The sequence below is a fragment of the Hakea prostrata genome, chromosome 7, assembly GCF_041222555.1.
Source record: "Hakea prostrata isolate BN-2017 chromosome 7, UWA_Hpros_2, whole genome shotgun sequence".
Classification (NCBI taxonomy): domain Eukaryota; kingdom Viridiplantae; phylum Streptophyta; class Magnoliopsida; order Proteales; family Proteaceae; genus Hakea; species Hakea prostrata.
Window position 1 is genome coordinate 20,962,527 of NC_142606.1, and position 27,983 is coordinate 20,990,509.

The 27,983-nt window shown below is 37.2% G+C and overlaps 1 protein-coding gene, 2 non-coding genes and 1 pseudogene across 3 annotated transcripts; 1 reads left to right on the forward strand and 3 right to left on the reverse strand.

Annotated features, from left to right (window-relative positions):
* Positions 1–727: 727 nt before the first annotated feature.
* On the reverse strand, positions 728–3,833 carry LOC149010468 (nuclear transcription factor Y subunit B-1 pseudogene; annotated as a pseudogene).
* Positions 3,834–10,080: 6,247 nt separating this feature from the next.
* Positions 10,081–10,154, reverse strand: TRNAT-AGU (transfer RNA threonine (anticodon AGU)). The gene has a single exon. It is a non-coding gene; the product is annotated as a tRNA-Thr (tRNA).
* A 116-nt stretch (positions 10,155–10,270) lies between these two features.
* TRNAS-GCU (transfer RNA serine (anticodon GCU)) lies at positions 10,271–10,352 on the reverse strand. Its single transcript has one exon. It is a non-coding gene; the product is annotated as a tRNA-Ser (tRNA).
* A 7,436-nt stretch (positions 10,353–17,788) lies between these two features.
* LOC149010471 (uncharacterized) lies at positions 17,789–27,731 on the forward strand. Its single transcript, XM_089164207.1, has 4 exons — positions 17,789–17,941; positions 18,116–18,161; positions 19,910–20,782; positions 25,133–27,731. Exons 2-4 carry the CDS (start codon positions 18,156–18,158, stop codon positions 27,101–27,103), a joined length of 2,850 nt encoding a protein of 949 aa, XP_089020333.1. The 5' UTR covers positions 17,789–17,941; positions 18,116–18,155; the 3' UTR covers positions 27,104–27,731.
* The last annotated feature ends 252 nt before the right edge of the window (positions 27,732–27,983 follow it).

Sequence of the window (27,983 nt, forward strand, 5' to 3'; positions counted from 1 at the left end):
AAAGAGAAGAAGAAGAAGAAGAAGCAAAACACAAAAGTACTTTGCACCAGCTAGCATGAGACATCACCATTCTATCTTAAACTTGGGACTATTGCATGCTAGTGACTCTTGCTCTATTTCCTTGTATATCTTTATTACATATTCACTTCCTCTTATTATGAATTCACTCTAGGGTTTCCTTAAAGTAGGATTGCATAATGCATCACACATTAGGCTTATATATACAAAGGTCCCCAACATCTTAGAGGCAAAGAAAGATTTTCAGTAATATTTTGCCTAAGCCACTAAACTTAATTTTATCCTTTTGGAAGTTGAAAGGAAAAGTTTCTATGCAGTTTTACCATTAGGAACTTGCAAGGGCAAAGGTACAATGAAGTTAAGTTTTTTATCCTTTGAGAAAATGAAAGGACAAAGTTTAATTATTCCATGAACTACATACTCATTCAAGATCTTCAACCTGTGGATTGGTATTGTGGAAAGCTAACTTATCCTTTGAGAAATTGAAAGGGTAAATTAGGGTTATCTACAAGTTTTCATCCTTTGGGAAATCCAAAGGAAAAAGGTTCCATAGGGTACATACTCATAGAAGAGTTTCAGTTACCTATAAGCTTTTGTACAGTAAAAAGTAATATACACTTTATCCTTTGGGAGATTGAAAGGAAAAGTTTCTATCAAGTACTTATTGAAGATCTTCAACTTAAAAGAATCATCACAACTGCTTCAATTTGCTGCATATACGAAGTGCTACACCAATCTTTCTTCAGTTTTTTATTTTGTGATCTTCAAACCCAGTTTCCTTGTAAAAGATTGGTGAAAGCAATGTTGTGGAAGGTGATGAGCAGGTTTATTAAAAAGCATGACTAGCTGGGTTTAGTCTATCTGCTCAAATGACACATGATTTTAGGTAAATGCACTAATAAATTTCTGTTTACTTTTAAGTAACAAGAGTTTACATTAAGCTTTTGGAAGAAGATCCATGGCATGTAGTCACTTATCAGGTTGTATTTCTTGGGACAATGTTGGCAGGTTGCACTACAAGAAGGCACATGCCCTCTGCCATGCCCAAGCAGGTGCGAAGATTCGCGGTGTCGTGGCAGCAGGAGCAATCGCTAGCAATGCCAGATGAAGGGAGTTCCGGTAGTACATCATAGGGCTTTGCTCACATAATAATTTAGAGAAAAGAGAAGCTCCTCCCAATAAGAAGACTTAGCTTTGCAGGTATTGACAGTTTATTTCAAGAAATCCTTTCTCATTGTATTAATACCAAACCCAAGAAACCACATTGATTCTCTCATTTCCATCTCTTTCTGTTCCTTTTAACTCAATCAGATATCTTATTCACTAGTTTCACCCTAGCTCCTAAACTCCTCAAATAGTGGAATCAAATAAATTAAACTTAGTAACCTTGAAGAAACACTTTGATTGATCAAAAACTAACCAGGGAACAGACAAAGGACTTTAATGTGGAGGCCACAAGAGCAACACATACCGAGATAGATCAGTGTGTGCCCCTGAATGGTCCCCTCCCACCTTAAACAGGAACTCGGAATTGTTAAAGGAGAGAAACCCAGAATCCCAAGTGCTTCTGTATAAAGTTTTTATCTCCTTTCAGAGCTTCCAATAAGCTTTGATCGACATTCCACTCATCCACACCAGTGGGAAGATTACTCAATCCATTGAAAATAGTAAATATCAACAAGCCCGAGATAGATAGAAAAATTTTCACGGCAAACCATGGAGTGTTGAGCCCTTAAATAGTGGTCCCAAGCTCTAAGGTTAAGAAAACCCTAACCCTAGACACAAACGTAACCTTTGTCAACTTTTGACTCTTTTAAATAGGAGGATTACTTTTGGTCATTAGTGTGAGTGATTCATGGGCAGGTATACTGCATAATGGTGCTTGAAGTTCTAGTTTAGGCTCCCCTTTGATTAGCCCCAGAAAGAAAAATGAAGAGGGGATGAAAGGAATTAGAGAAGGTGAGAGAGGGGGCTATAAGTGATCTGGTTGTATACTACATCTCTCCTTTCAATGCTAAACTGGATGAACACAGGCTCAAAAGGAAGCATAAGATGAAACAAGAGAAAGGTGAAGGGAAGAAACACTAGTGTCTGTATCTATCTGTGTTCCTGGAACTTTAGGGCTCCTAGAATTATTTTGATCTTATAGATGAACTGTAAAAATCATCCTGTGGGTATAGCCCAAACAAAAACCATTGCATTGGGCAGGAGTTCAGTTTTACAGATGATCAGTGGTCCTAAAGTAACAAAAGGGTTTCGCTAAAAGCCCTAATATCATTTGATACACCCCCATTCATACCAATATATATTAAAAGTGTGTTTTTTAAGGTGTTTGTATGTGCTGGTTTCTTAATATCTTTTGTGTAAAAGACGATTAGGATAGGCTGGAAACTGACCTTTCACTTTGCCTTCTATGTATGATGAACTATGAACTATATCCCTGAGATTTGAATGATGATCTTCCCCCTTTATCTCCAACCTCTTACACTTAAATCAACATCACAATCAAGTAAGAACAATTAGCAGTTCACAGAATATATACTGTATAGAACTATTGATCTAAGCAAAATAATGTAAATAAAACCCTAAATTTCATGTTCAGTCCAAAATCAGTGAAGATACAACCTCAGCTGGTTCGCCAAGTTCGCCAAATCTCCCATTCGAAACATGATTAGGTTAAAGATAAAGTACAAATACTAGCTCTGAAACTAATGAACAGGCATAACTAGTAAATCGGTTACCAAAACAGGCAAAACATCTGTAATATTACACAAATTATAACACCCATACGAAAAAACCTTCATCAGTAGTCATCATGATCTAGATATTATGAAATTACAGCAATGGAAGATCTTAAAATGGTCTGGAAATGGAGCCATTAGTTTTATCAATCACGCTAAACTTGAGAGGTGAAGGACCTGAAGGTTGTTTCCTGGTTTCACTACCTACGATGTTTGATGCTGCATCTTTGTCTTCTAAAAGATTGCCAGATGCCTTGGTTTGATTAGCTTTCTCACCTTCTAATTCCCTATATCTATGCAAATACCTTTTCAATGGTTCAGCATAGTCATCAAAACCTAATGTTCCAAGAGCCCAACAAATATCATCTCCATTAACAGTCTTCCTCTTCTCCTTATGACACTTGTCAGATGCTTCACCAGTAACAAAACTAATGAACTCTGAAACACATTCTTGCATAGTTTCTTTGGCTTCTTTTGAGATCTTTGCATTAGGTGGAAGGATATGCTTCATTATCCTACCAACGTTAGCAATTGGAAGAAGACGATCTTGCTCCTTGATGTAACCATCATCTCCTGAGTTGTTAGTCTCAGAAGCACCACCACCACCACCACCACCACCTGCAACCATGTACTTGTTAACATCTGAATCAGGGCCACCTCCGATGTTATCAACCATCTCTTTACGGCAAAGATCAGATCAATGGATCCTCTGAAACACAGACACGTTGCTTTCTTTCCCTCAGCTTTTATAAACACTCTTCTCTCTCTTATCTATACAGAAGTCTTATGTACATGAGCGTATCTGTATTTACGTACAGTTCCTCATAATGTATATTGTAAAGGTGCTTAGAAAGTTTAAAATAACATAGATGGATACGCTTCGTCGAAATTGACAAAACCCTAATCGAAAATCAAGTGACTAACACATATTGGTATCGAATACGAATAAAACTAATCATTCTAAGATCGATGGAGTTCTCGAACCTTGCTATGAAGATGCTCATGAACAAATATTTGAAGCTAGAAAGATGGTTGCTAGCTATTGTTTGGAATTTGGTGGGTCATGGCTCTCAAGGTCCAACCAACCAAAGGCTAACACTCAGACCTCTTGTTTGCAAACTAAGAATTCCAAAGGCTTTGAGGTTGTGATGGTTTGGCACAAAGAAAGCTTTCTCTCAAAAGCAAATTAATTAATTAAGAAAGAAACACAAATTAAAACTAGAGATTAGCTCATTTACAGTTCAAATTAATGGTCCCCTCATCTCTTAACTTTCCTATCCAACTCAAACCAACACACACAAACACACGTTCCACCTTCTTCATGTCTTTAATCTTTATCAATGCTTCCAACAAGTCTACCCTTAAATATATTTAGATAATTATATTAATTTAATGAATGGACGATGTGGATGCACGTGTTCATGTGGTGTCGGAGGTAGATCCAACCAAATTAAGCATATCTCATGATAGGGAGGTTTTTTGGACGGGCTTGTCAATGAAAATCTAGTAGAGATATAAATTTAAGAGATATACATTGAAGTCCTCCCTCACATATCAATTTTCAATCAGTGAATTTGTTAAATGAACAATCAAATCTTTTAAAATTTTGAAACTATTAGAAAGGCATATGATAATATATGAGAAGGCTTACTTTTTCTAGCTTTTCTCCTTTTCCTCGAACAGTCTTATTAGAGGTGGAGGTGGAAGAGGAGGTGCATCTTAACCCATAGCCTCATTGTAGTCTACCAGTAAAGCATCGAGCAATTGAGCAAGCAAAATAGAGAGCTAAATGGTTAGTCACCCAACACCTTTCTTAAATGCCACATCAAGTAATGTTTGGTAACGGTTTTGGAGAATAATGCTCTCTCGCCCTATACACTTGTTCGTTAGATTTTTCAGATTGTGGGCTTAATTGGAAAATATCTCATAGACGAGTCTATCAAATTCCTATTCTAAACAAAGAACAATCTCTTAGAACTAAAACATGTAAAATACATTTTACCCAAGAACTATCTCTCAAAATAAAAGCATTACCAAATAGATATCCAATGTTGCATATATTATCTACTACTTAGGATTATATTTCAAAGGGGAGTTTCTCAATCATATCACATACCTGAAATGGAGAGATGTAATTATATCCTTTCAAATATTTGAAATGCTTGTACTAATTAAGAGCACCCAAAACTAAAAAGGAACAACAAAGCAAAAGAAACAATACCCAATTGAATTAAAGTAAACCCAACCCCATGGATTGTTTGAGAAAAACTCTATTAATGGATTTCAAAGCAGCACGTTAACCGAGGACTCATGGCTAAATGAAAATCTAAAATCATAGTAGAGTACACCTAAGGCTACCCTTTCTAGCTTTTATTGATCATTCATTATATTGTCCTCTGTGAATTTTTTACCATTTCTTACATTTGGGGCAAAAGGAAATTAAGCTAAATTTCCTCTAAGGTCCCACGCTTTGCATTTTATTATGAAAATTTTGAATGAATCAATTGCTCTACAGATTGTGTATCCATGGGTTTATCTCGAACTGGAATCATCTCTCTGATAAATACTTATTCTTTTTGTCACTAATTATTCATCTAATCGATGTATGAAATCCTTAATCCGATGCTTCTAGGTGTTTAATCAAAGATAATGATCTCATAGACCCGACAACTACATGATTATGACAAAGTAGGAGGATTTATTCGTTACAAAACCACTAATCACAGAATTTTGTATTAACTTTAAACAAATCATGCATGTTACCTCGTGTCTTTCTTTTTTTTTTTGTAAAGGATCATTTGTATTAGAAAAAAGAAAAGGCAAGAAAAATATGTCCGAGCTACAACATGATGAAAAACGGAGCATTCTACCCCACCTTCAGTAATGTCACTTTCTGTCAACTATATTTATCTCATGAGATCTTGAATCCACTGCTAATTTAAGTATTGGTGACACTAACTCTTTGTAATGGAGAGAATGAACTAATTTCATTATGATTTCTTAGAAGAGGAGACAAATTGGGTTTTATGGGTCTCTTAATGGTCATACTTATATAATTACTAAGTCAGAAAAACACTAATTAGGTTTAAAGACTTCTGGATTAGACACGTTGGACATATCCCTTATGTCAGTTTCTTAGTTGCCTTGTTCATTTGAACACTAATAGATATTTAGTGGCTAAATTAGGTAACAATATGTGTCAAGATTGCCATTTTAGACTTTGTGACATGAATTTTGTCTGCCTCTGTAAACTAGCTTGGATGATAAAACATGAAAGAATATGGGAGCAGGCTTCTTAAGAGGTAGACTGTTGGACTCAACAGGAAATCTCAAACTAAATATGCAACATTAAAAAAATGTGGAGGTTTCATTCAACAATACGAACAATGGGTGGTTTGGTGATGGAAGAAAGATGAAGTTTTGGTCTAATCATTGGTTGTGAGGCTTTTCTATTGATGCCCATGCTGGTCTAGATGAAGCTTTAAGGTTCTCAAAATTTTAGTTGCTGACTGCATTGTGTACAGAAATTGGGTGAATCCTGAAATGCAATCTCTAGCTCTTAAGGAGGTTTTTCAGTTGATTCACTCGATTTCTATACCTAATGAACAATTGCAGAACACTTCCTTCTGGAAAGACAACACAAAGGGGGTTTTTACCATCAGATCAGCCTGGAATTTATGTACAAAACAAGCTCCGAAATTGAGCTAGATGCACATGATTTGGAAGTCAAAGTTGTTCTGAAAGAAGATAAGCTCCACAAGAGGTTTTTTTGGACAGCTCCTCCCAATTGCTGGATAAAAATTAACATTGATGGGTATTCGATTGGGAACTCTGGGCATGTAGGTGCATGAGGAGTCTTCTGAAATGGAGGCTTTAATTATATTCCTTCCATGTGTATTTGTGTGTATGGACAAACTTTGAAGCTGAAATGGAGGCTTTAATTTCAGGTATGAAATTGGTACAATGTCTTCAGTTGAAGAAAGTATGATTTGAGTGTTACTCTATTGTTGCTATTGTGCTGCTCCAAAAAGGATATTTCCTTTTGTTGTGGATTCAGCAATGCTGGAGAGGAGTTTGCTCTAATATTTCTAATCAGTATTTTGGAAAATTATTCACTGCTATAGAGAGACAAACACCATAGCTGATTTCTTGGCAAAACTGGCAGCCAAACATAGATCTTCAGGCATGGATGTTTCATCACTAGCTCTGATTAAGGAAAATCTAGCTTGAGATGACGAACAAGATCGATTTCGCTTCTAAAGCTTGGCTTTGTATTTTTGATCTTTTGCACCGTGTTTTGCTTTACAAGGAAACAATGATATTGGGTGTAATGGGGGCAACTGTTATTGTGGTTAAGTGACGGTTCTCTAACATGGTGTCTATTGTAATCTTTTTCGCTTGTTAATATAAATGACCTTTTAGTAAAATAGTTTTAAAAAAAATTTAATCCTTTATCTAGAAGTAGCCCATATCAGAATGAAAATAAGGTCAAACTAGTTTGGGGGGACATGTGAGCTTTGCATCTATGTCACAATGTCCAGTGATGTTCAGCAAGCATCCCAATTAGGCTGGCCAGTGTACCTGAAGATTCTTCTTCTTCAATTACATGAAAAGTTAAAGTAAAAGAAGTATAAAACAAATAGAAAAGGTTTAGGTATGGGCATCTGCTGTCGCTTTGAACATTGATTAAGCAAGTAATTAAAAATGATATTTGAGTTAGTTTATATTTTGTACTTTGTTTGGCTAATATGCTCTAGAAGTACTTATTCTATAATAATAGACATCATAGACACATCTCCTTGGTGACCCAACTAGGTATTGGACTTTCTCTATAAGGGAATCTAAAATACTAATCTTATTAAAGAAATGGGTTAAGTGGTGGAAGCACTTACATTGGTGAAAGAGACATGGAGAAAAAACACCCCCTGAAGTGGGGTTGGGGCTAATAATTTAATTAGGGATCTTAATTAATTAAGAAAACCTTTATTGTTTAAAGGCCACTCACTTGTAGTTGAGAATATGAGATTCTCCTTTTGTTGCCCTAAGTATTAATATGATCTCACTAATCTATTTATGTTTTAACTTAGGGAATGGCACACTAAGCTTTTGGACCAATGTCAAAGAAGTAGTCTATTTTGAAAAGGAATATGTTGCCACACCAAGTCTATAGGATTCTCTTGGTTTTTGTTTATGTTTTCTTTTTAAATTTTGCATGAATACTTTGAAATTAAATGATAATTACCATTATTAACCAAAAAAAAAAGAAAGAATGATAATCATCATTAGGGCATTGTTGAAACCCTATTTTTGACTAGGAAGAATCATCTGAATTGAATTTAATATGTGTAGGAAAATAGAATGTTGCATGATTATGTGCCTTGCGTAGTTTCTACTCTCAGATAGACAAGGCATCTGCTTGGTCCCTAGTAGTGGTCACCATGTCCATGTAAAAACAAAAGTTTGTATATAAACTTTCAAATGAAGTATGTTAAAACAAATACCACAAAATAGCAAATCGAATAAAAAAACAAAAATGAGAACACAAAGAGATTTAATGTGGTTTATACAATGAATGCTATATCCACAGGTAAAACATAAGAAATTTTCCACTATTTAGAAGAAGAACAGAAGGAGATCTCACAACCAATTGCCAAGAACGGCGTAACAAGAACTTTCACCCAAAAAATCCTAATTGAAAATCCAAAATCTCTCAATAATATGTGGTAGGTGAACATAAGATACATACATACATAGACTCCAATTGGGTAAATGGGTCAACCCATCAAGTTGTATCGTACCTCCGCGCACCCTCCACAAACCAAGATCAGTGGTAGACTCCTCCTCTTCCACCACAAATCTCCTCAAATGGGTCATTTGGGTCCTCCCACCAAAATATGTCAATGTAGGTCCATACTTCGAATCAAACACAAGAATTCAAGTAAAAAACATAACAAATATAATATGAGACTATTACCTAACATCAAAACCTTTATACTAGTCAATAAAAGCGTGTGTAGAACCTTCAAATGGATTTTTTCCTTTTTTTTTTTGTTTTGTTTGGTTTTGTAAATAGATATTTGATTAAAAAGCAGAACAACTACCGAGAAAACCACCCAGTTGGCAAAACACTACACAACCAGGGGTCGGATAACGGCCACACTATCTCACTCAGAATAGACACAGCCTTCCTAGCTAAGGGAATTTGTTAAACCATTGGCATCTCGACAAACATGAAAAAAAATTACAAGAAACACAAGTGGAGGATAGAAGCAATGAATCCTCTAAAATACCCTCAACCTCAATAGGAATATTTTCACTTTGAATAATTAAAAAAGAAGCCACATATTGGTTATCAGTAGAGACACAGAGATGACGATAACCTTGATCAATAAGATCCTTCAAGGCTTGATGTATCGCAAGTGCTTTACCAGAGATCACATCATGGAAAATGTAGAGGTAGAGAAACTACCATAAGGACTTCCTTTGTTGGAGAGATTAGAGCCTATATTACCATCCCGAGTTAAACTTGCATCACAAAACAACAAAAAATCTTGATCCCCAACAAGAGGGAAATAATTGGATAGCATAGTAAGTGAGAGATGCAAATTAGCTTGAGATGCTTCATGGGTCGCAAATGAGATTTCGCTCCCTACCAAATGGAAGATGATGAAATTGTATGTTATTGAAATTCTAAGAATACTTTGTTGAGATTAATAATAAACACTAAAGGAGAAAAAAGATTAAAAAAAGCAAAACATTCGATCCAAGAGAAACTAAATCATAGTTAATTGTAAAAGATCCAAACTAGACCAATAAACAGATCGGATTTGACTTGGATACACCAATATCCAAATCTGAATATGATGAGTAAAACTACTATCCTAATCCGAATCTGGTAGAAATTTGGAGAAGGTGTCCGAATTTGAATCAGAAACTTTATCGGATATCCAATAAACTATCCGATTATTGATTGGAGATTGTCATTTTCTTTTTTTAATTTCCGATTAGCGGTTTTCGAATCCAATTATTAACCCTTTTCTAGAGAAAAGTGTTTAATACTTTACTTTAACCGGATACTTTACTCTATCCGGATACCAGTTGTGATATTATCTAATCCGATTAGTCATCCTATTCAAATCAAAACACCATGCTTAATAGACTGATACTCTATTCTCCGATAAGAAAAATTCTAGATACGGATATTTCCGTTAAAAAAAATTCCGGATTTTGGTTATTCATTTATAGGTCTACTCAGTTTGAAAGTTTAGGATCAATATTTAACCTCATTGGAAATGAAGTGAAAAAGAAAAAAAAATGCAAATGCTTTCATTGAGAGTTGAACTCAAGACCTCCCGCTTACTAAACGGGTGCTCTAACCAACTGAGCTATGAAAGCTGAATGAATATAAAGGCTCACCATCTTGAAAATGGCTCAATGTAAGCTCTGTGTGAAATATTGAAACCGAGTTTATTCTCTTAGAATGATCAATATATGCGGGAAAAAAAATCATACGTCGCCTGAGAGATTCGAACTCTCGCGGGGAAACCCCATGTACTTAGCAGGCACACGCCTTAACCACTCGGCCAAAGCGACGTTGATGTTACTCTTCCTCATTTAATACAAATTTACCATTGAATCTTTGACCCATCCAACCCCACCTGTGTTGATTTTTTTATACGGTTGTTGTTGTTGCGGGTTTAGAATCTTTGTTGATGCACTTACAAGTACCGCTATAATCATGGAGAGATGGTAAAGTGTACTACCTTGTTCGAGTTCTGCATTAACTGCAACCATCACTCTCAAGAGGAATCTACCTGAAATCTCTTCTTATTTCCTCTCTGAACTTGTCTGGAACTGGGTATCTGATTCGTGATGGCTGATACATATTTAGTCGTTGTGGAGGACATAGGTCTTCAAGCTCTAACCTCTGCAAACACTGAAATGACTTCCATTTAGGGTTTCTTCTGCAAGTAGGAAATTTCAGGACTTCAGTCGCCTGCTATGAAGTTAGCAAAGCTGAAGAACCCAGAAACACTTGATCCCCTCACATTGTCTGACGCGTCTACTGTTGATGAAATCCCACAAGAAAGAAGTAAACAGTTTCTCAATAGGAAAGAAAAATACTTGTTCGATACTTCGATGTTCAAAAGAAAAAAAATAGTCTCCACCAGAAATGGTTTCTTGCGTCACCACCTCTACTTGTTCCTCCTTATTCTCGGCTTCTCATGGTGATGGTCCTCTCCGTGAGAATGCAAAGTGGCCTTTGCCAAGTTCTGGGCTTTCTATTGTGGGGTTGAGGGAGTAAGCAAATGCTCAATTGCAACCCATATTTTATCTCCAGTTGGGAACAACAAGAGGGCCCAAATACTTGTATGAAAAAAATGTTTGTCAGGCCCAATATTGATCCAAGTTATCCAACCCCCTTCTAAGCCACATTCCAATAATCCACACCCATAGCCTAGGAAACAAATTAAACTGCTAGCTACTCCCAACTATTTCGAGCTTTTCACCCCCTTAACTAGATCTTGACTAACTGAACTTGAAAATTCTGATATACCCAGTTCTTGATGCATAAAATTCTGAGGGTTGGGTGTACTAATGGATAAATTCAGCCTTCAATGCCCAGAAATACTTCCAGCAATGCCTCATGATCTTGGTGATGGTGGAACTAGCTAGTCTGGTAAATGTGCATGCCTCTAATCTTGTTCTGTATGCAGCAATGAACTACATAAAACCTCAAACCTGCACAATGGTGTGTTCCCAAATGCGTCTTGTGATTCCTGGGCTGTTCCATCCATCAACAGATGATAACCTCGTGAGCACCCTCCCTCCAACCCCTGTGGTGGCCGGCGTTGGGTCCTTTCCCTTGCGCTTGGTCCTTCCCCTCTTCTCCCTTTTTTCTCTGGTTTGGTCTGCTTTCCTTGGTCTTCTCCTCCCTTTTCTTTCTTTCCCTTTCCTCTTTTTCCCTTGTTTCGTCTGGTTTGTGTTCTCCCTGTTCTGTTCTGCGCTTTTTCTCCGCCCGTTTGCTTCGGGTCTTCCTTCTTGTTTTTTGTTCCTGCCTGGCGTCCGGTGTCCTTTGTGGGTTTCTTGCCGGGCTGGTTGTCCTCTCTCTGACTTTCTATGCTCTGCTCTGAAAATATTCATTTTGTCTGAGATGTCGTCACTCTTCTCTGGATTTTGTTTGGATATTGCTGTAACTTATCCTGGAAACTACTTAAAAGGAAGAAGAAAAGAAACCGACATACATATCCTCCACTTAATATAAAGAGAGCAAATGTCATCATCTCGGAGGCTCCATTTGGCTGCAACGGAAAAGAAGCGAAAATTTTCATCATTACCCATCATAATTTTTTAACTACTTAAATTTCTGATCATATTTGATGATACTATTAGATGTAATCTTTTTTTTTTTTTATTTATCAATTCCAAGGGAACTTAGATGCAAAGTGAGAGATGGACACATAGAACAAGGTCCATCTTTTCATTGTGGATACATTTAATTCAAAAGTATCAAAACTCCCCAGGTAGGAAGTTTTTTTTTTTTTTTTTTTTTTGGTGAACCAGGTAGGAAGTTAAAACTTAGGACCAATCAGCTAACGGCTGACTGCTCCACCACTGAACTATTTAGGAACAATAGGAGATTAGATCAGATAGAGTTCAACCTTTATTTTCATCCACAACCAATAAGAACCCAGGGCTTCCTTCATAGTCTCTCCTGCACAAAACAACGTTATTAAAGATAAAGAATCACCAGAGAGATATACTACTCAAAAGAATAAAGAAAATACATCTAGTCAAATGGAATTGAGCATATGTAGCCCATACTATCTTAAACATACAACTTGGAGCTCCCACTTCATTCAGTAATACTAAGGACACAACAGGAGAATAAAAAGGAAAATGCTCATAAAAGAGAGGGTTAATTTCATCTGGAACAACTCTTTCTCTAGGAACATTGGAGCTGTGGACTGATGATTTTGATAGCAAGGGGGACTTGGGCCAGTATCGTTCTATACTGATTATTATTGTTTAGCCGGCCATGCTTATTATTGTTTTCTTGATGATTATTCTGGCTATAATCAAATCCCTATAGCACTAAAAGGCCAAGACAAAACCACATTCACATGCCCGTATGGAACATATGCCTATCGATGCATGCCCTTTGGGTTATGCAATGCTCCTGCCACATTCCAACAATGCATGATGAGCATATTCTCAGATATGATAGAGGATTATTTAGAAGTATTTATGGATGATTTCTCTATTCATGGGTCTACTTTTTTCGATTGCCTTCACCATCTCAGTTTAGTTCTTGAACGTAGTAGAGCCAAAATTTTGGTTCTTAATTGGGAGAAATGTCACTTCATGGTGAAGAGTGGAATAGTTTTAGGTCATATTGTTTTTAAGGAAGGAATTATGGTTGATAAGGCTAAGGTTGATCTTATTTCTAATTTACCATCACCTAAGAGTGTCAAGGATGTTCGATCATTTCTAGGTCATGCTGGTTTTTACCGTCGCTTTATAAAAGACTTTAGCGAGATAGCCAGACCATTAACTTCATTACTTGCTAAAGATGTCCCCTTTCATTTCACCTTTGAGTGCTTATTATGTTTTGAACTATTGAAAGAGAAGCTCTCCACCATTCCTATAATAAAAGCACCAAATTGGCTAGAACCCTTTGAGTTAATGTGTGATACTTTTCACTATGCTTTAAGGGCAGTTCTAGGACAAAGGCTAAATAAGATGCACACTGTGACTTCTTATGCAAGTTGAACCCTCAATGATGTATAACTTAACTATACGACAACTGAAAAAGAATTTTTGGTTGTTGTGTTTGCATTAGAGAAGTTTTGATCATATTTGATAGGTAGTCATGTAATTGTTTACACTAATCATTCAGCTCTCAAATATTTGCTAAATAAGAATGATGCAAAATCCTGACTAATTCGTTGGGTCTTGCTACTACAAGAGTTTGACTTAGAAATTAGGGACGAAAAGGGAACTGAAAATTTAGTTGCAAATCATCTATCCGGCCTTTCTAATTCTAGAAAGGAAGATAGTCCAATTCTAGAGACATTTCCAGATGAGGAATTGCTGTCAGTGAATACAGTACTTTGGTATGCAGATATGGTTAATTATCTTGTGACCAATGCAACCCCATCTCATTGGTCCACCCAAGATAAATATTGTTTCCATTCACAAGTAAAAAAATTTTTTTGGGATGATCCATACTTGTTTAAAATGTATCCATATCAAATCATTAGGCATTGCGTACCTGAGCATGAACAAATGTCAGATCTTTCATTTTGCCATGATCATGCCTATGGGGGGTCATTTTGGACCTAGGAAAACTGCAAAAAAAAGTGCTTCAATGTGGGTTCTATTGGCCTACATATTTAAGGATTCATTTTCTTTTTGTAGAGCTTGCAAAGCTTGTCAATCTCTTGGTCGAGTGACCAAAAGGAACATGATATGCTCTTGAATCCGATTTTAATTGTTGAAATGCTTGATGTCTGGAGTATTGATTTTATGGGACCATTCCCTAATTCTTGCGGGAATCTATATATTCTGCTGGTTACCGATTACGTGAGCAAATGGATAGATGCCATAGCTTGTAAATCAAATGATCGCAAAGTGGAAGTCAAGTTCTTAAGGGAAAATATCTTCTCTCGTTTTGGCACTCCTTGTGCTTTGATTAATGATAGGGGCAAGCATTTATGTAATCGGCATTTTGAGGCCTTGATGAAAAAATATGGAATCACCCATAAGTTTGCTACTGCATACCATCTGGAAACGAGTGGTCAGGTAGAGGTTTCCAATAGGCAAGATTAAGCAGATTTTAGAAAATGCAATTGACCCCACTCTTAAGGATTGGTCAAACCGTTTGATTGATGCTTTATGGGCCCACATAACTAAATATAAGACAGATTTGGGTCAATCTCCATACCGTTTAGTGTATGGTAAGGCTTGTCTCCTACTAGTTGAATTAGAGCATCGAGCTTTCTGGACAATCAAGATCAAAATTGAGAGGTATTCGAAGCAGGTTTAGTATTCAGAGATAGTAGAGGTTTGGGTTAACCTAGAAATGAAGGCTTGGGGCCCATCGAAGGTCGAGGGCCCAAAGCAGACCTCCAAGGTGTAGGTAAAGGTAGAACAAGAGTGGAATTGGTTGGATTGAAACATCCAACGAAACCATTGAAGAGCATCCCATCCGTGTGAAAAGTGGATATTAGAAGGCGTTAGTTGGTGGGGATATGGTGGTGGTCAAAGAAACGTTCAGTCTTGAAAATCTATCCAAGGGGGACACTACTATTGAATCTAGGGAATTTTAGGCGAACGGTTCGTGTTTGAATGGCTCCAAAGGGAGGTGGTGTAGTAGCTGGAAGAGGGGGAACAAAGGTGGAAGGAGAAGCAATGGGGAAGATTACAATGGTGGGTTGTGGGGGGTCAATGTTGGTGTTCCTAAGGGCCTACTCCAAGCAACCGTCCGTGATGGTAAGACTAGTGTCTAGACGGTTTCTATGCGAAGCATTAGTGTCACTGAGAGTATGAAGAGAATCATCCAAAACCCAGAGGAAATTTCTGTCTGCCATGGCCAAAGTCAACATAGAGCAATGAAGAACCAATGTTAGGGATAAGTTGCAAGGAAATGGATATGGGACTATTTTTGAGGATAGTTCCCATTGGAGAAGAAGATGAGGAAAAAGAGTAAATTTTTTCATGCCTTTCTTGCTCAATTACATCCCTATTTATCATTTGGAGGATGATACAATCCTCTATCATTTGCATAGACTATCGTAATTGAATTCCCCTTTATACAAGTATTCCCTTCTCATTAATGATACTATACGTAGTCCTACAAAGCGGTGGAAACCTTTCTTGTCCTTGTCGAGTGTCTGGTCGGAGTAGCTGATTCAACATCCTTTGCATTGGTGCCTATCAATCTAAAGCTTCTTATTTCTTCTGGGAGTTGGTTCTAATCACCAACTAAAAGTAAGTATTTGAAATCAATTATCAGAATATAATAATAAAAGAATCCTTGTAACAATGGTTTGACTAATATATATTTAGGTACTTGCTATCGACTTGATGCACCAACCCAACTTTGCCTAGGCTTGGGGATCATAACAAATACTAACAGCAATGATCCATATATCCAACCCTCATTTAATTAGGGTAAGGCTTGTTATTATTGTTACTGTATCAAAATACAATAATACCATTGTCCGACTAAATTCAATATTGGCCCATGTTGGAAAAGTTTAAAGTATCCGTATCAAATATCGAATCAATTTGGTTAATTTACGAGATGTGTCATTTTTTATCGATCATTGAATCATACTGGCAAAAAAATTGCACTCCAATATGTTCTTCAATGGTTAAAAGGAAGGAGAAAAAAGCATCAATGCGTATTGTATTAGCTATATATGAATATGTATCAACTAGTATGATATTGTATCAACCGATACTTCAAGCAATGCACGCTAGTGGAGAGACCACACGTCATGAGTCACACAAATGTGTGGCGTATGTCATCAAGACTGTTGACTGCTCCACAAGTTGTAGCATTTGGAACTCCAATTTCAAACTCCTGAGTGGCCAAGTCTCCTTGACCGTCAATAAGATAATTTGGCACACCGACGGATCACCACAGCTTCACTTTATTAGATACCATGATCTAGTGGGACCCATACTGAGTCATCAGAACCCTACACGTGGCAAGCCCGTTCTGCGGCTACTCCTACACTTTCGTAAAGTGATTATCATCGGCAACTAATAAAAATATTCTAATAAATAGCTACCAGTGTTTCGCACGTAGGTAACGGACATATACAGGAATACATAACAGTTAGATTATCGAATTATAGTGTATATTGACTACCTCGAGGTCCAGTCAACGATGTGATTTAGAATCTCTGATCACAACCGTCTGATCCTTTACGAACGGTGTGTGTCTTCCAACCACATCAAACTTTGTCCAGCGTTACACATTAACTATTTTATAACTACCTTATTTAAACTCCGAAAAGCTACCAATACTCAATTTCTTTGATGTGACAGAAATACTCTACATAAAATAATGATGTGACAGAAATGCCCTTCAATATTTCCTCTCACTCTCAAAGACCATTTTCACCCTAGCACTCGATCCTTAACCATTTACCATTGGCCCATTGGCCCATTCATTAAAATGACATTTCTATCCAAGTGTTTCCTAACAAATTACCCTCCTATGATACCGATAAGTCAATAACAAAGAACCATCTTTGGTTGTTGATCAAAACTAGCTGAAACCATTGAAATTGGTCTAAAACTTGTCAATAGTATAAAGTTTTGGTTGGTTGGAATGGGTGTTCATTGCCTGAAGACTCGAAATTATTGTAATTTCATAACTATTGTCAAAACCTAGTATGCCAACATTCTCATGTTTGTCATTGTGAATTAGATGATACTTACATACACACTCTCATGCGTGGTGATCGCAAATTGGATAATACTTACACTAGTCAGTTCGACCGGAAAGATACTTACGCCCATGGTTTCATGCATCTGTTAATGTGAACTAAAGAATACTTAAGACGCGCTATTTTTATGTATTGATTAATGTGACCTGTATGGTATTTACACGTGCGATGCATTAGTAGATTATATAACCAAAGAGGGGCCCACCAGTGAAACGGATGGGATGACATGCATTTCATGGATTCTTACAATCAAATGGACCATATTCATTTGAATCTCAATAATCAGGATTGAATGTATGATCAAATTTTATTTTATTAAAACTTTTCTTTGCTATTATTAAGCTGATTTATTGAAGTCTCAGATAAAAAGGGTAAAATTGTCAGATGATAGTAAGAAATCTGTTTATGAACCCAGTGGGACCACGGAATTCTTCAAAACCAGCGGAAAACGAAAAGTAAATGTTTTCTCTCTCCTCCTCTCCTCTCCTCTTGTGTGTGTTTAAATCGCCCTCCCTTTACTGAAACCTCGTATATTAGATTATTTTCTCTCTCTATTCTCTCTAGCCCCTCTCTCTCTCTCTCTACTATAGGAAAGAGGGAGAACGACTTTGGTTTTTCGTTTTCCTTTCCTTGGCCTTCCCTCTCTTTTTCTTCCCTGCGAGTCCTCAAGAATTCTAAACCTTGGTTAGCCATGAAAGTTCAGGTCTCTTAAAGCAGGTAAACATCGTTTAGTGTCTGTTGTTCTCCCTGTATTTCTTTCCTCTATGTTGGTTACTTGGTTATGTTTGTATGTGCTATGCTTTGTATTTTGCTATTGTACTTGTGATTTTTCATGGAGAAGTTGACAATCGATGTCAATCGATATATAACCATGAATGCCCATTTGCGCAGGCATTCGTTGTCACGTGGGTTTTGACGTTCATGCTCTTCCATGGAGGTTAGTAAATCTTCTTTTTTCATTTCCTCTGCATGTTATGTTATTTTGGTTATATGATTTAATGTACTTCTCTTACTGTTTATATGGTTTTCCAGTGTTGGAATAAGTTTGATTTTAGTGAGATCACATGGGAATTCTCATAAGAGTTCTGGTTCGTGATGCTTGGGTTGTTTTCTCAGTTCGAACTTTGTTCTTGTGGTTCATAATATGTGGAGTTCAATATCTAGAGTTTTAGCACAATTGGGCTTCTTCCCAATTTGGTCTTTCCCTTCTTTATTTTCGTGTGTTTCTTGATTTTTGTTTTTATTGTTTTATTTTTTTTGTGGCGATTGTTGTTTGTGGGGGCAGCGTTAGGTGTTGCTTTGAGTTTGAGTATGGATCTGGGATTCGTTATCATTGTCATCGGTTTCTAATGTTGAAGCTCTGCTTATATGGGTTTCTTGCCGTTTGTTGTTGGTTCGTGAGAATCTGCGTTGTTGGGTTTATTGTTTGTCTCTACCATATATGTGTTTCCCTCATGTTTTCGGATTTCAATTTATAGCATTCCTTCTGATTTACATACACAGACATTTGATCTTTTCTACTTAAATACTCTTTAGCTTTTTGGGTTTTGAGTTATATAATTTTAAAAAAAAAATCCCCATCTATAAGCAATGGTTTGCCTAATTGACTCAGTAAGGTCATTTTTTTTATATGAGAAACTGCCTGCTTGAATTCTTGAGTTTCTTTAGAAAATGGAAAATATATGGTTTTAATTTTGTTGAACTTCACAATGAAAGAAAAGCCACCTGACCTGAGTCATCTTGTTAGAAGAGCTCTGCGACACTCATTTGAGATTTGGTGTCTTTGTGTTTAAAACTTGATACATTGTGTCTGTTGTTCCTTCTGGATTATCTTATCACTGTTTCCCACTGCTGTTTAATATTTTGAATTTTACATGTGCATTTCTATTGGCATTGGACAAAGGATTTATCTGTCTAATTAACTTGGGGGAACTAAACTTTATATTGAATTAGGTTTTTTAGATATCGGTTTGGTAGGCATTAGGATTCAAATTATATCAATGGTTTGTGAGTCATGAAGTGGTGGTGGAATTTAAGTGATATCCAATCTGTACATACTAAACTTTCACTGGTTACTTATCATTCACAGTCAATCTTGGAGGGAACATTGCATGAAAACAAAAGATGATGGTTTTCTTTGCATGTTACAGAAGTGATTCTATTTTACTTGCCACTATTAAACTACATTCGATTTCAATGCTAATGCTAAGGCAGCATCCCCTGCTCAGAACTTCACCCATGTAATTCTAATAGCACATCTCTAGTTTGATTGGTTCCTTACTGTACATGGATGACATTTTAAAGGTTTATGCTATTAATGTTATCATCATTTAGCTTTTCACCCCAAAAGATTCTTACTGTAACATGATATACTTTCATCCTTTAGTTTTTTCCCTTCCTTTTCTAGCAATATCAATCCTATATTTTGTTTTTAAGTTTTAAATTTCCAAGTATTTGCATATCATACAATTTGGTGGCTAAACAAGTTGGTATTTTGAGTCCAGGTTTGTCGTGTAGGGTAATTCATTTTGGTTTGTGTTATCTTGCTTGAGCATTGCTTAACTTAGTTTTTGTTTGGCCTACTGATTTAAGCTGCCACCCACTGATAATTTTAGCTGTTTTCAGTTGCACTTAAAGTATTTGATTGGTTTTCTTGGGTTTTTTTCTTTTTATTTTTTTTAACAGATGGATTCATCAGAACAGATTAAAGATTGCATAGAAGAAACACATGCCCAAGCACCACTTGAAACTGCTTCTCATGAAATAAGCAGTATCTTTGAAGATACAGAGGTGCATCCTCGAATTGGGGATCAGTATCAGGCGGAAATTCCACCTCTAATAAAAGAATCTGATCGACTTCAGCTTATAAGAAAGCCCAGTGATGCAGAAGACATGGATGATGTTAGTCATTCTTTTCTAGTGGGATTGCCCGTTCCTATTATGTGGATCCATGATGGAGTTACTAATGTTAAGAGTGAATCAGTGGAATGTCTCAATGACCCCAATAATGCAATGGACTGGAATAGGATTCTTGAATCTGAAAGCAGCAAAGAGAAGCATATGATTTCTAATAATGGAGATTCGAAAAACGAATCTTTAGATGTTGCTCCCAAAGACGAAAAAGGATTAGAGCCATCGGCAAGCCTTGAGTTTACCGTGATGAGCAGGCAGGTAGAAATGTTGCCTATGATGCAGGAAAAGAAATCTAACGTAGACCAGAGGCATGGAGGCAGAACTTACTATCCAGTTCCAGGGTCTTTAGGTGGATCTTGGAGTGACATTGAGAAGGATAGTTTTATTCTTGGTCTATATGTCTTCGGGAAGAATCTTGGTCAGGTGAAGAGATTTATGGAGGGTAAGGAAATGGGGGAAATACAATCCTTCTATTATGGGGAGTTTTATGGGTCTCATGGGCATCGAAGGTGGTCAGAGTGCCGGAAGATGAGAAGCAGAAAGTGTATACATGGGCAAAAGATCTTTACAGCATGGAGGCAACAAGAGTTATTGTCTCGCTTGCTTCCATGCATGTCAGAGGAGTGCCAGAATACTTTGCAAGAGGTATCATAGTATATTTTCAAAGTCAATTGAAGGCTTCACTTTGGAATTTGCTTATTTGATGGGTTTTATGTGCTTATGAAATGGAGTTTTTCTTTTGGAATTTGAGATTCACATGATGCTTTTTATTAAGTACATAATGTTTTAATTTTAATATTATGAGCTGAGTCAATTTTATATATTTATTTTATTAACAATTAACAATTGATGCAAAACAGGATTCATGTAGCCAAACCCATTCAATTTGGTTAAGGCTCAGTTGATTTTTAGTTTAGTTGAGGTTACAGTTACATTGCATGAGGAATGAACATACTGGGACGAGATGTTGCTCAGATATGGGTATAGGGTTCAAATATGCTTCGTGTCAACCAGACAACATAATCTAACTCCCAAAACGTAGGATATGGGGTGTGTCTGAATACTTGGTCATGGGTACAGGGACTTGGCTAAAATGTGCTTCAGGGTTCAATCTTCTTGTTCTCTTTGTCTGAGTGTCTGACTACTAATTCAGACTGTATTCTGTACCCAGAAGGGCATATTGTTGTCCTCTTTTACGTAAGAACCAGAATTTTAAATAATTACTTTCATATTATTATTAATTTGTTGGTGGTTGCTTATTCTAAGATCAATGCTATGTAAGCAATGACCCACTTGTCAGAGCCTGGATGCTATGGTTAAGTTGTGCTATTGCAACCTGTTGGTTGCGGGTTCGAAACTTGCAAACAGTCTCTCTTATGAAGCAATGGGCTTTGTAAATTTTCCCCTCAGACCTTGCAGTAGCAATGTCTTGTGCACTGGAATAGCAAAATGCTCTTTTTTATGCCAGAGACGTACCTGGTCTTGAGATATCTCTAGTTGAACTACTACATTTTCTGAGGGATTATTTGATTGAACATGTAGAATATCAATATGTAGGGATGAATGACTTCTATTTTTTGGTTTGAACCATAGTTCAAAAAGCAACGAAATGTTGTCAGTATGTTCAATACAAAGTGCTGCTTTGAAATGAAAGTACCATGTTTTGGTTGAAATCTTGGAAGTTTTTGTAATTGAGTATGACTCCCAATCAGAAGGATGTATGAGATCGTCTCTCGAGGACATTTTGTCCTACCAAACCCATAAGCCGTACATGCCAACAATGGCGTCACATGACTCAAATCCCAGTGGATTAGTGGGTTTCTTCACTGTTTCTTGATCCATATCCTAGGATAAGTTACCTTTAGGATGTTGATGATGTGATGTACATGTCAATTATGGAGGAATATACTCGCTTTTCTCTTCGAATATGATGTGACATATGTATGTCTACACTGGCTAAGACATTTCTATGCATATGTTTCAACTCAGTGATCAATGCATGTCAGCTCCATCAGACTTTTAGTGGCATCAGTCATGATGGCATGGTAGTTATTATTAGAACAATTCTGTTAGGGCCTTAGGGGAGGCTATTGATGTAATGATTTCTTGAAATTTATGTACTTAATTATTATGAATATTTGACAATATGTTTGAACTATTTACTTCATTACCTGTTTAAATTGCTTACTATTTTTGTCCTCTTGTTCTAATGTATAATATACATCAAACTTCGACCAGGCATTACCGTTTAGTAACGTAGACACCAACTTTGGGTAACTATTTTTGCAGTATGATTATTTAGATGTGTTTATGTAACCAAAAATAGGGATTCCATGAGGTTTTATAACCCACCAAAATGACCACCAAAACTTGGTAGCTCTATTAGACATTTCTGTCAAAGTTTCAATAGAATTTCAGTATTTTGGTAACTGGAGTGCCATCCAAGGTTTTGATCAGCCAGAAACTGCAGTTGCTTGGGTTTGTATGTTTTAATTTCTCACTTTAAATTGGTCCAGATAAAAATAATGGAGGAGAAAGCATGATGTAAATAAATTGATCTTGCCTAATATATAGTTTGGTTCATATATTTGTTTCGAAGATAAATTCTGTATACCCCTGAGTCCCCAACTCCTATTCTTACGGCCGGCTGAATCTAAACTTGTTTCTGTGCCCGATTTTGAAAGCACCTTACTACACTACTTTGATTATTAGTGCTCTGAGAACAAAATTTTGGCCGTAAGCTGAATAGTCAGTCTTGTGGGCCATGTTCTGCTAAGCCTATATTTGGGAGATTCAATTTGGTTAAAGCTCTGATTAGGCCTACCCAAGCAAACTAGCTTAATAATGTAGACATGGAGCAACAGACAGTTGTCATTGTTCATCACATATTTTTGAATTATTAGAGTTTGGTTTAGTAAATTGTATAACTATTCCACTATTTTCAGTTTGTGTCTTCTGAGATATTTAAGGTCTCAAGTCTCTTCCTACCATTTAGATGTATAAATTTCTTGTTGTTCTTGTAGCGTAGCCATCAATGAATAAACAGAATCATGGAAAATCCAATTTAGAAATAATTAGTGAAACATATGGTCTGGAAGATTTCACTGTGGTGCAAACAATATCTCCTTCCATCGAGTCTTAAAGCTTATTGGTTGCATGTTTCTGCTTTAGGATTCATCTGGTTTGCTTGTCAAAGCTTTGTAGGAATAATACAGGTTTACTTGTTGGTCTTTTTAAAGCATCCTGGTGCCTCAGTGACCTGGCTCTTCCTTAAGGGCTGGAGTGGAATTACCTTAGGCGCTAGTGTACTTTGCCTAGACATTTATTGCACCATCCTTGTTATCCTGGATCTTGAGTTTCTGGCGTTCCCCAGGCTTTGTTGCTACTCTCTTGGCTACAGTTTATCCTCTCGTAGGCATCCCTGCAAGTCATAAGCAATAATTTTAGCTATATTTGTTGTAGGACCTATGTCTTGACAAAAAAAAGAAAAATAAGGTGTTCTAGGACCTATCTAGGGCCATAATTGGGATGCAATCCCTTCCTTTCTCTTGGATATGTCGAGGATCCTTGTAGCCATCACATTCATCATTTTAGTTTGTTTTCCTCTCATCTTCTGAATCTTCCATAGGTATCATAGTAGTTGATGTTATTGTTGGGTATGGTTTTAATTTTATCTTTCCCTCACAAATACTTGGTTGGCAAAATAAATGAAACTTTAATGTGTAAAAGCAGTATTTGTAGGGTAAATTTGTAGCCTATGCGACCAGTCCACTCCATTTGCTGAATTTTGACCCTTCCTCACTGTCGTGCATGATGTTGACAGTTCTGCTGAATAGATTACCTTAATCATTTTTGAATCAGTATGTACAACAGGAATATAAGGCTAAACTGACATCAATATTGAGTACTGTGGAACCACATCATATGGCAAATATTTCCTTATCAGCTTTTGCTGCACTACAGTTACTTGATATTATCAATTACCTGCACTCCGTGGACAAGCCTGAGAAGAATGGAAACCTTCAAAATGAGAATTGAAACTCAAGTCAACTGATAATTGCCCAGCAGAATTGGGTTGGCCACACAGATCCAATGTTGTTATTTAGCTTACTTCTACATCTGGTTGAAATTACATGCTTTAAACTTTAAAATTTGTAAGAATGAAGCTTGGGAATGTGGAAAAGTAAACCAAGAATGTGTTGTCTATTATTATGATTTAAAATACATGTCAATGATGTGCCTATCTGCTGCTAAGGTGAAGTCAGCCATTTTAATGACTTAAAATACATGTAGTATTAATAGCATTTAATTTGTATGAGTATTTTACATATCAATATTGATGTATATAGCAAGACATAGGATATCAATGAAATGAAATTGAGTAGAACTACTGGCATTTCTTGGAAAAACTAAACAATGAAAGGAATGGAAGGTGCATTTGAAGTTACATGGTGGCAAAGTTTGGAAAAGTATGTGTTTTTAATGTTTTACTTGTTAAAAATTTGGCTTACCTTGTACAGACTTTTCCTATGAGTATGTTGGCTTCCTTAGTAAAAGTTTCATGTCAGAAAATATAAATATCTTAAATACACATTGAAGTTAGCAAAGAAATCTTCCTTTCAGACTTATTTGGACTCTATGTGACATTTTGATGCTGCCTCTAATCACTTCAAAATCCTGTCCCCCTCCCCCCACCCAAAAAAAGAAAAAAAAAAGAAAAAGAAGAGACGAAAAACTCCTCAAGATTATACAAACTTCTGGATTTTCTGTTAGTGTTGTCAAAATGTCACCATTAAAACATCTTGTATTGGCACTCTTGATTCCTCACATACTCTTACCCTTTGGTAAACTTTAGATACTTGCAGATGTCTCTAAATCTTTTGTTCTAGTGACCGGTTAATAAATGTTGAAACTGTATTTGCAATCATTGTTGCTTCTTCTGTTTAGTGGATGGTATGCTGTTCTGTCTGCAAATAAATTGTGATCAACCTGCAGGTCTCTAGGACATTCGGAGAGGGGAAAATTTCTTTGGAAGAATATGTCTCTGCCTTAAAGGCTGCAGTTGGCATGAACAAGCTCATTGAAGCTGTAGGAATTGGTAAAGGAAAGCAGGACCTAACCGGCGTCGTGGCGGAACCATTAAAGTCCAATCTAGTTGTTCCCGTTCGTCCTGAAATACCGGCTGGCAAGGCATGTTCATCTCTTACATCTGGGGAGATCATCAAATTTCTAACAGGAGACTTTCGGCTAAGCAAAGCCCGGTCAAATGATCTCTTTTGGGAAGCTGTTTGGCCCCGTCTACTAGCTAGGGGGTGGCACTCTGAGCAGCCAAAGGACAATGGTTGTGCTGGGACAAAGCATGCTCTGGTGTTCCTTGTACCTGGAATTAAGAAGTTCTCAAAAAGGAGACTTCTGAAAGGAAATCACTATTTTGATTCTGTTAGTGATGTCTTGAACAAAATTGCATCTGACCCAAGTCTTTTGGAGCTTCAGGCTGAACCAGAAAAAAGCATAGTGCAGGAACAATACAGGTGGGACTCAGAGCTGAAAGTGGATCGAGATGGATTCTCTGATCGTCAACGTCAATGTTATCTCCAACCACGTACTTCAAAGTGCAAATTGGAGATCATGAAGTTTACTGTAGTGGATACCAGTTTGGCTTATGGAGCAGAACCATCAAAGCTGAGGGAACTAAGAAGCATACCCATTGATACTAATGCTTCCATCCAAACCAATATTCTGAGAGATCCTGAAAGGGATACATCTGATGATAATGTGGATGATTCATGCATGGTTTGTGATGACCCAGCTCAAAGTCATGGTGATGGCAATACTTCCAGCCCCGCAAAGGGCTCATTTAAAACGGAGTCTCATTTTGATTCATCAAATTGCATTGAGCATGAGATGCCAGCTAACAGTCAAGGTACCTCTAATAGACCATCTGACAATCATAAAAGTTCATGTGAGAAATTTGAGAAGCAGCCAAGAAAGACAAATTGCCAACTCATTCGGATCCCTGATGGTTCTGATCCTTCTAACGGACCACTTGACAATCATGAAATTTTATGTGCCAATAATGAGAAACCACGGAGGAAGCCAAAGAGGCAGTCTGGACAGAGGGTGAAACCGAGCCACTCAATCCATGCCCCTGTCACAAAAAGGCGGAGGTTAACTGCTTGTAATCATTCAGAAACAAGTCACAGCAAGAATGATTTTTCTGTGGCTCCTGTCCATAAACAAGAGGAGCCTTCTGTCCAGTTAGATTCAACTGATGCAGATGAGCCCATTGTCTCTCCAGTGGTTCATTCTCTGGATAAGGTATCTTCTAGTAATTGTTCTGCTAAAGGCAGTGCAGATGATAGCAGTGAAGGGATTCAAAGTGGAAGTGGTTTTGGTGGACTGACTAATGATAAATGTCTACCATGGACTTTGATTGACCTTAATCTACCCCATGTACCACCAGATTCTGAACCTGATGAATCCTTTACCATGGAGGTCGACAGACAGGGCAACACCAGCACAAACAGGACATTGTTACCATCTGAAACCAGTCAACAGGGAAAAGATTCTGAGGTTTTGAGACCCAATACTGCTGAGAAACAGCCTACTGTAAATTCCAGGAGACAGAGCACAAGAAACCGGCCATTGACAGCAAAAGCATTGGAGGCTCTTGCTTGTGGGTTCCTTAACACTAAGCGAAGGAAGAGGGATGCAGAAAGTCTTCCTCGAGAGAACATAATATCAAGGCCTCCCAGGCGAGCCCGTGGCAGGGTAGGAATTACTGGAAATTGGGGCGTTGAAGCTGCTGTTATAGATTCCAAGGTTGTGGAGTTGATGGTTGATTATGAGTCTAGTAACATCGCTGGGAAGCTTCAGGTTGGGTCTGACAAGAAAGGGACTCATGAGTTACTAGGAATGCCTAATCCTACATATCATCATGGAGTTTTGATGTGTAAAGATAATTGATGTGATTAGATGGCGTTATCAATTACATATTGCAGATGAGGATGCAAGAAACTTGGGTAGGAGTGGTTCTCCAGTTGGCATGTTCAAGAATCTTGCTTCACTGTATTTAACCATAATCTGGGGAGATCGCAATATTTTTGTTTTCCTTCATCCCATATATACAAGGAGATGACCAATGTTGCTGCTTCCAACTGGCATCTGGCAGGTGAAATCACTGGAACATCAAAAACAAATGAATAACGGTGCCCCAGCACAGGTTAGTTACATATGAGACAGAATAAAAGATAGCTCTTGTGAAAATGAGAGAAAATAAGCTGAATTCAGACAGTCATTTTTCAAACAGACCATTTGTCAGGTTCAATGCTTTCCCATAAGACTGATTTGCACTGCTGCAAAACAAGAGAGTGCTGGAGGGTGCCACCCCTGTATCTCAACTGAGATGAGAAATGCTGCACTTAGGTGGTTGCATTGTGGTTGTTTCCTGCAACTGTGCACCCTCATTTTACACAAATTGGGTACCCATAATTACTCATCTGTCAGTATTGCAATAAACATTTTACTCCCTTCTGGTTTTAGAGATTATGCCCCATCTGTATAAATTGAAGTTTCTATTTTGCTGGACTTTTTTCTTTTTTGTGGTTTTTTTATTTTTTTTGGGGGGGGGGGGGGGGAAATAATTTGGTGCTCTGCTATATTTGACTGATATAGAGAATTCTTGTAGTGAAAAGAACTTGATAAATTTGTGCAGCTTGACTATGAAAATATGTTTGATAATAGTGATATTTGAGTAGACAAGCACAGCAGTACAGGTGTAGTATTTTAGCAAGGCTCTGGTTCTGGCTATGGCAATGCCCAGTATTCCAACCTCAACGGGGAGGCT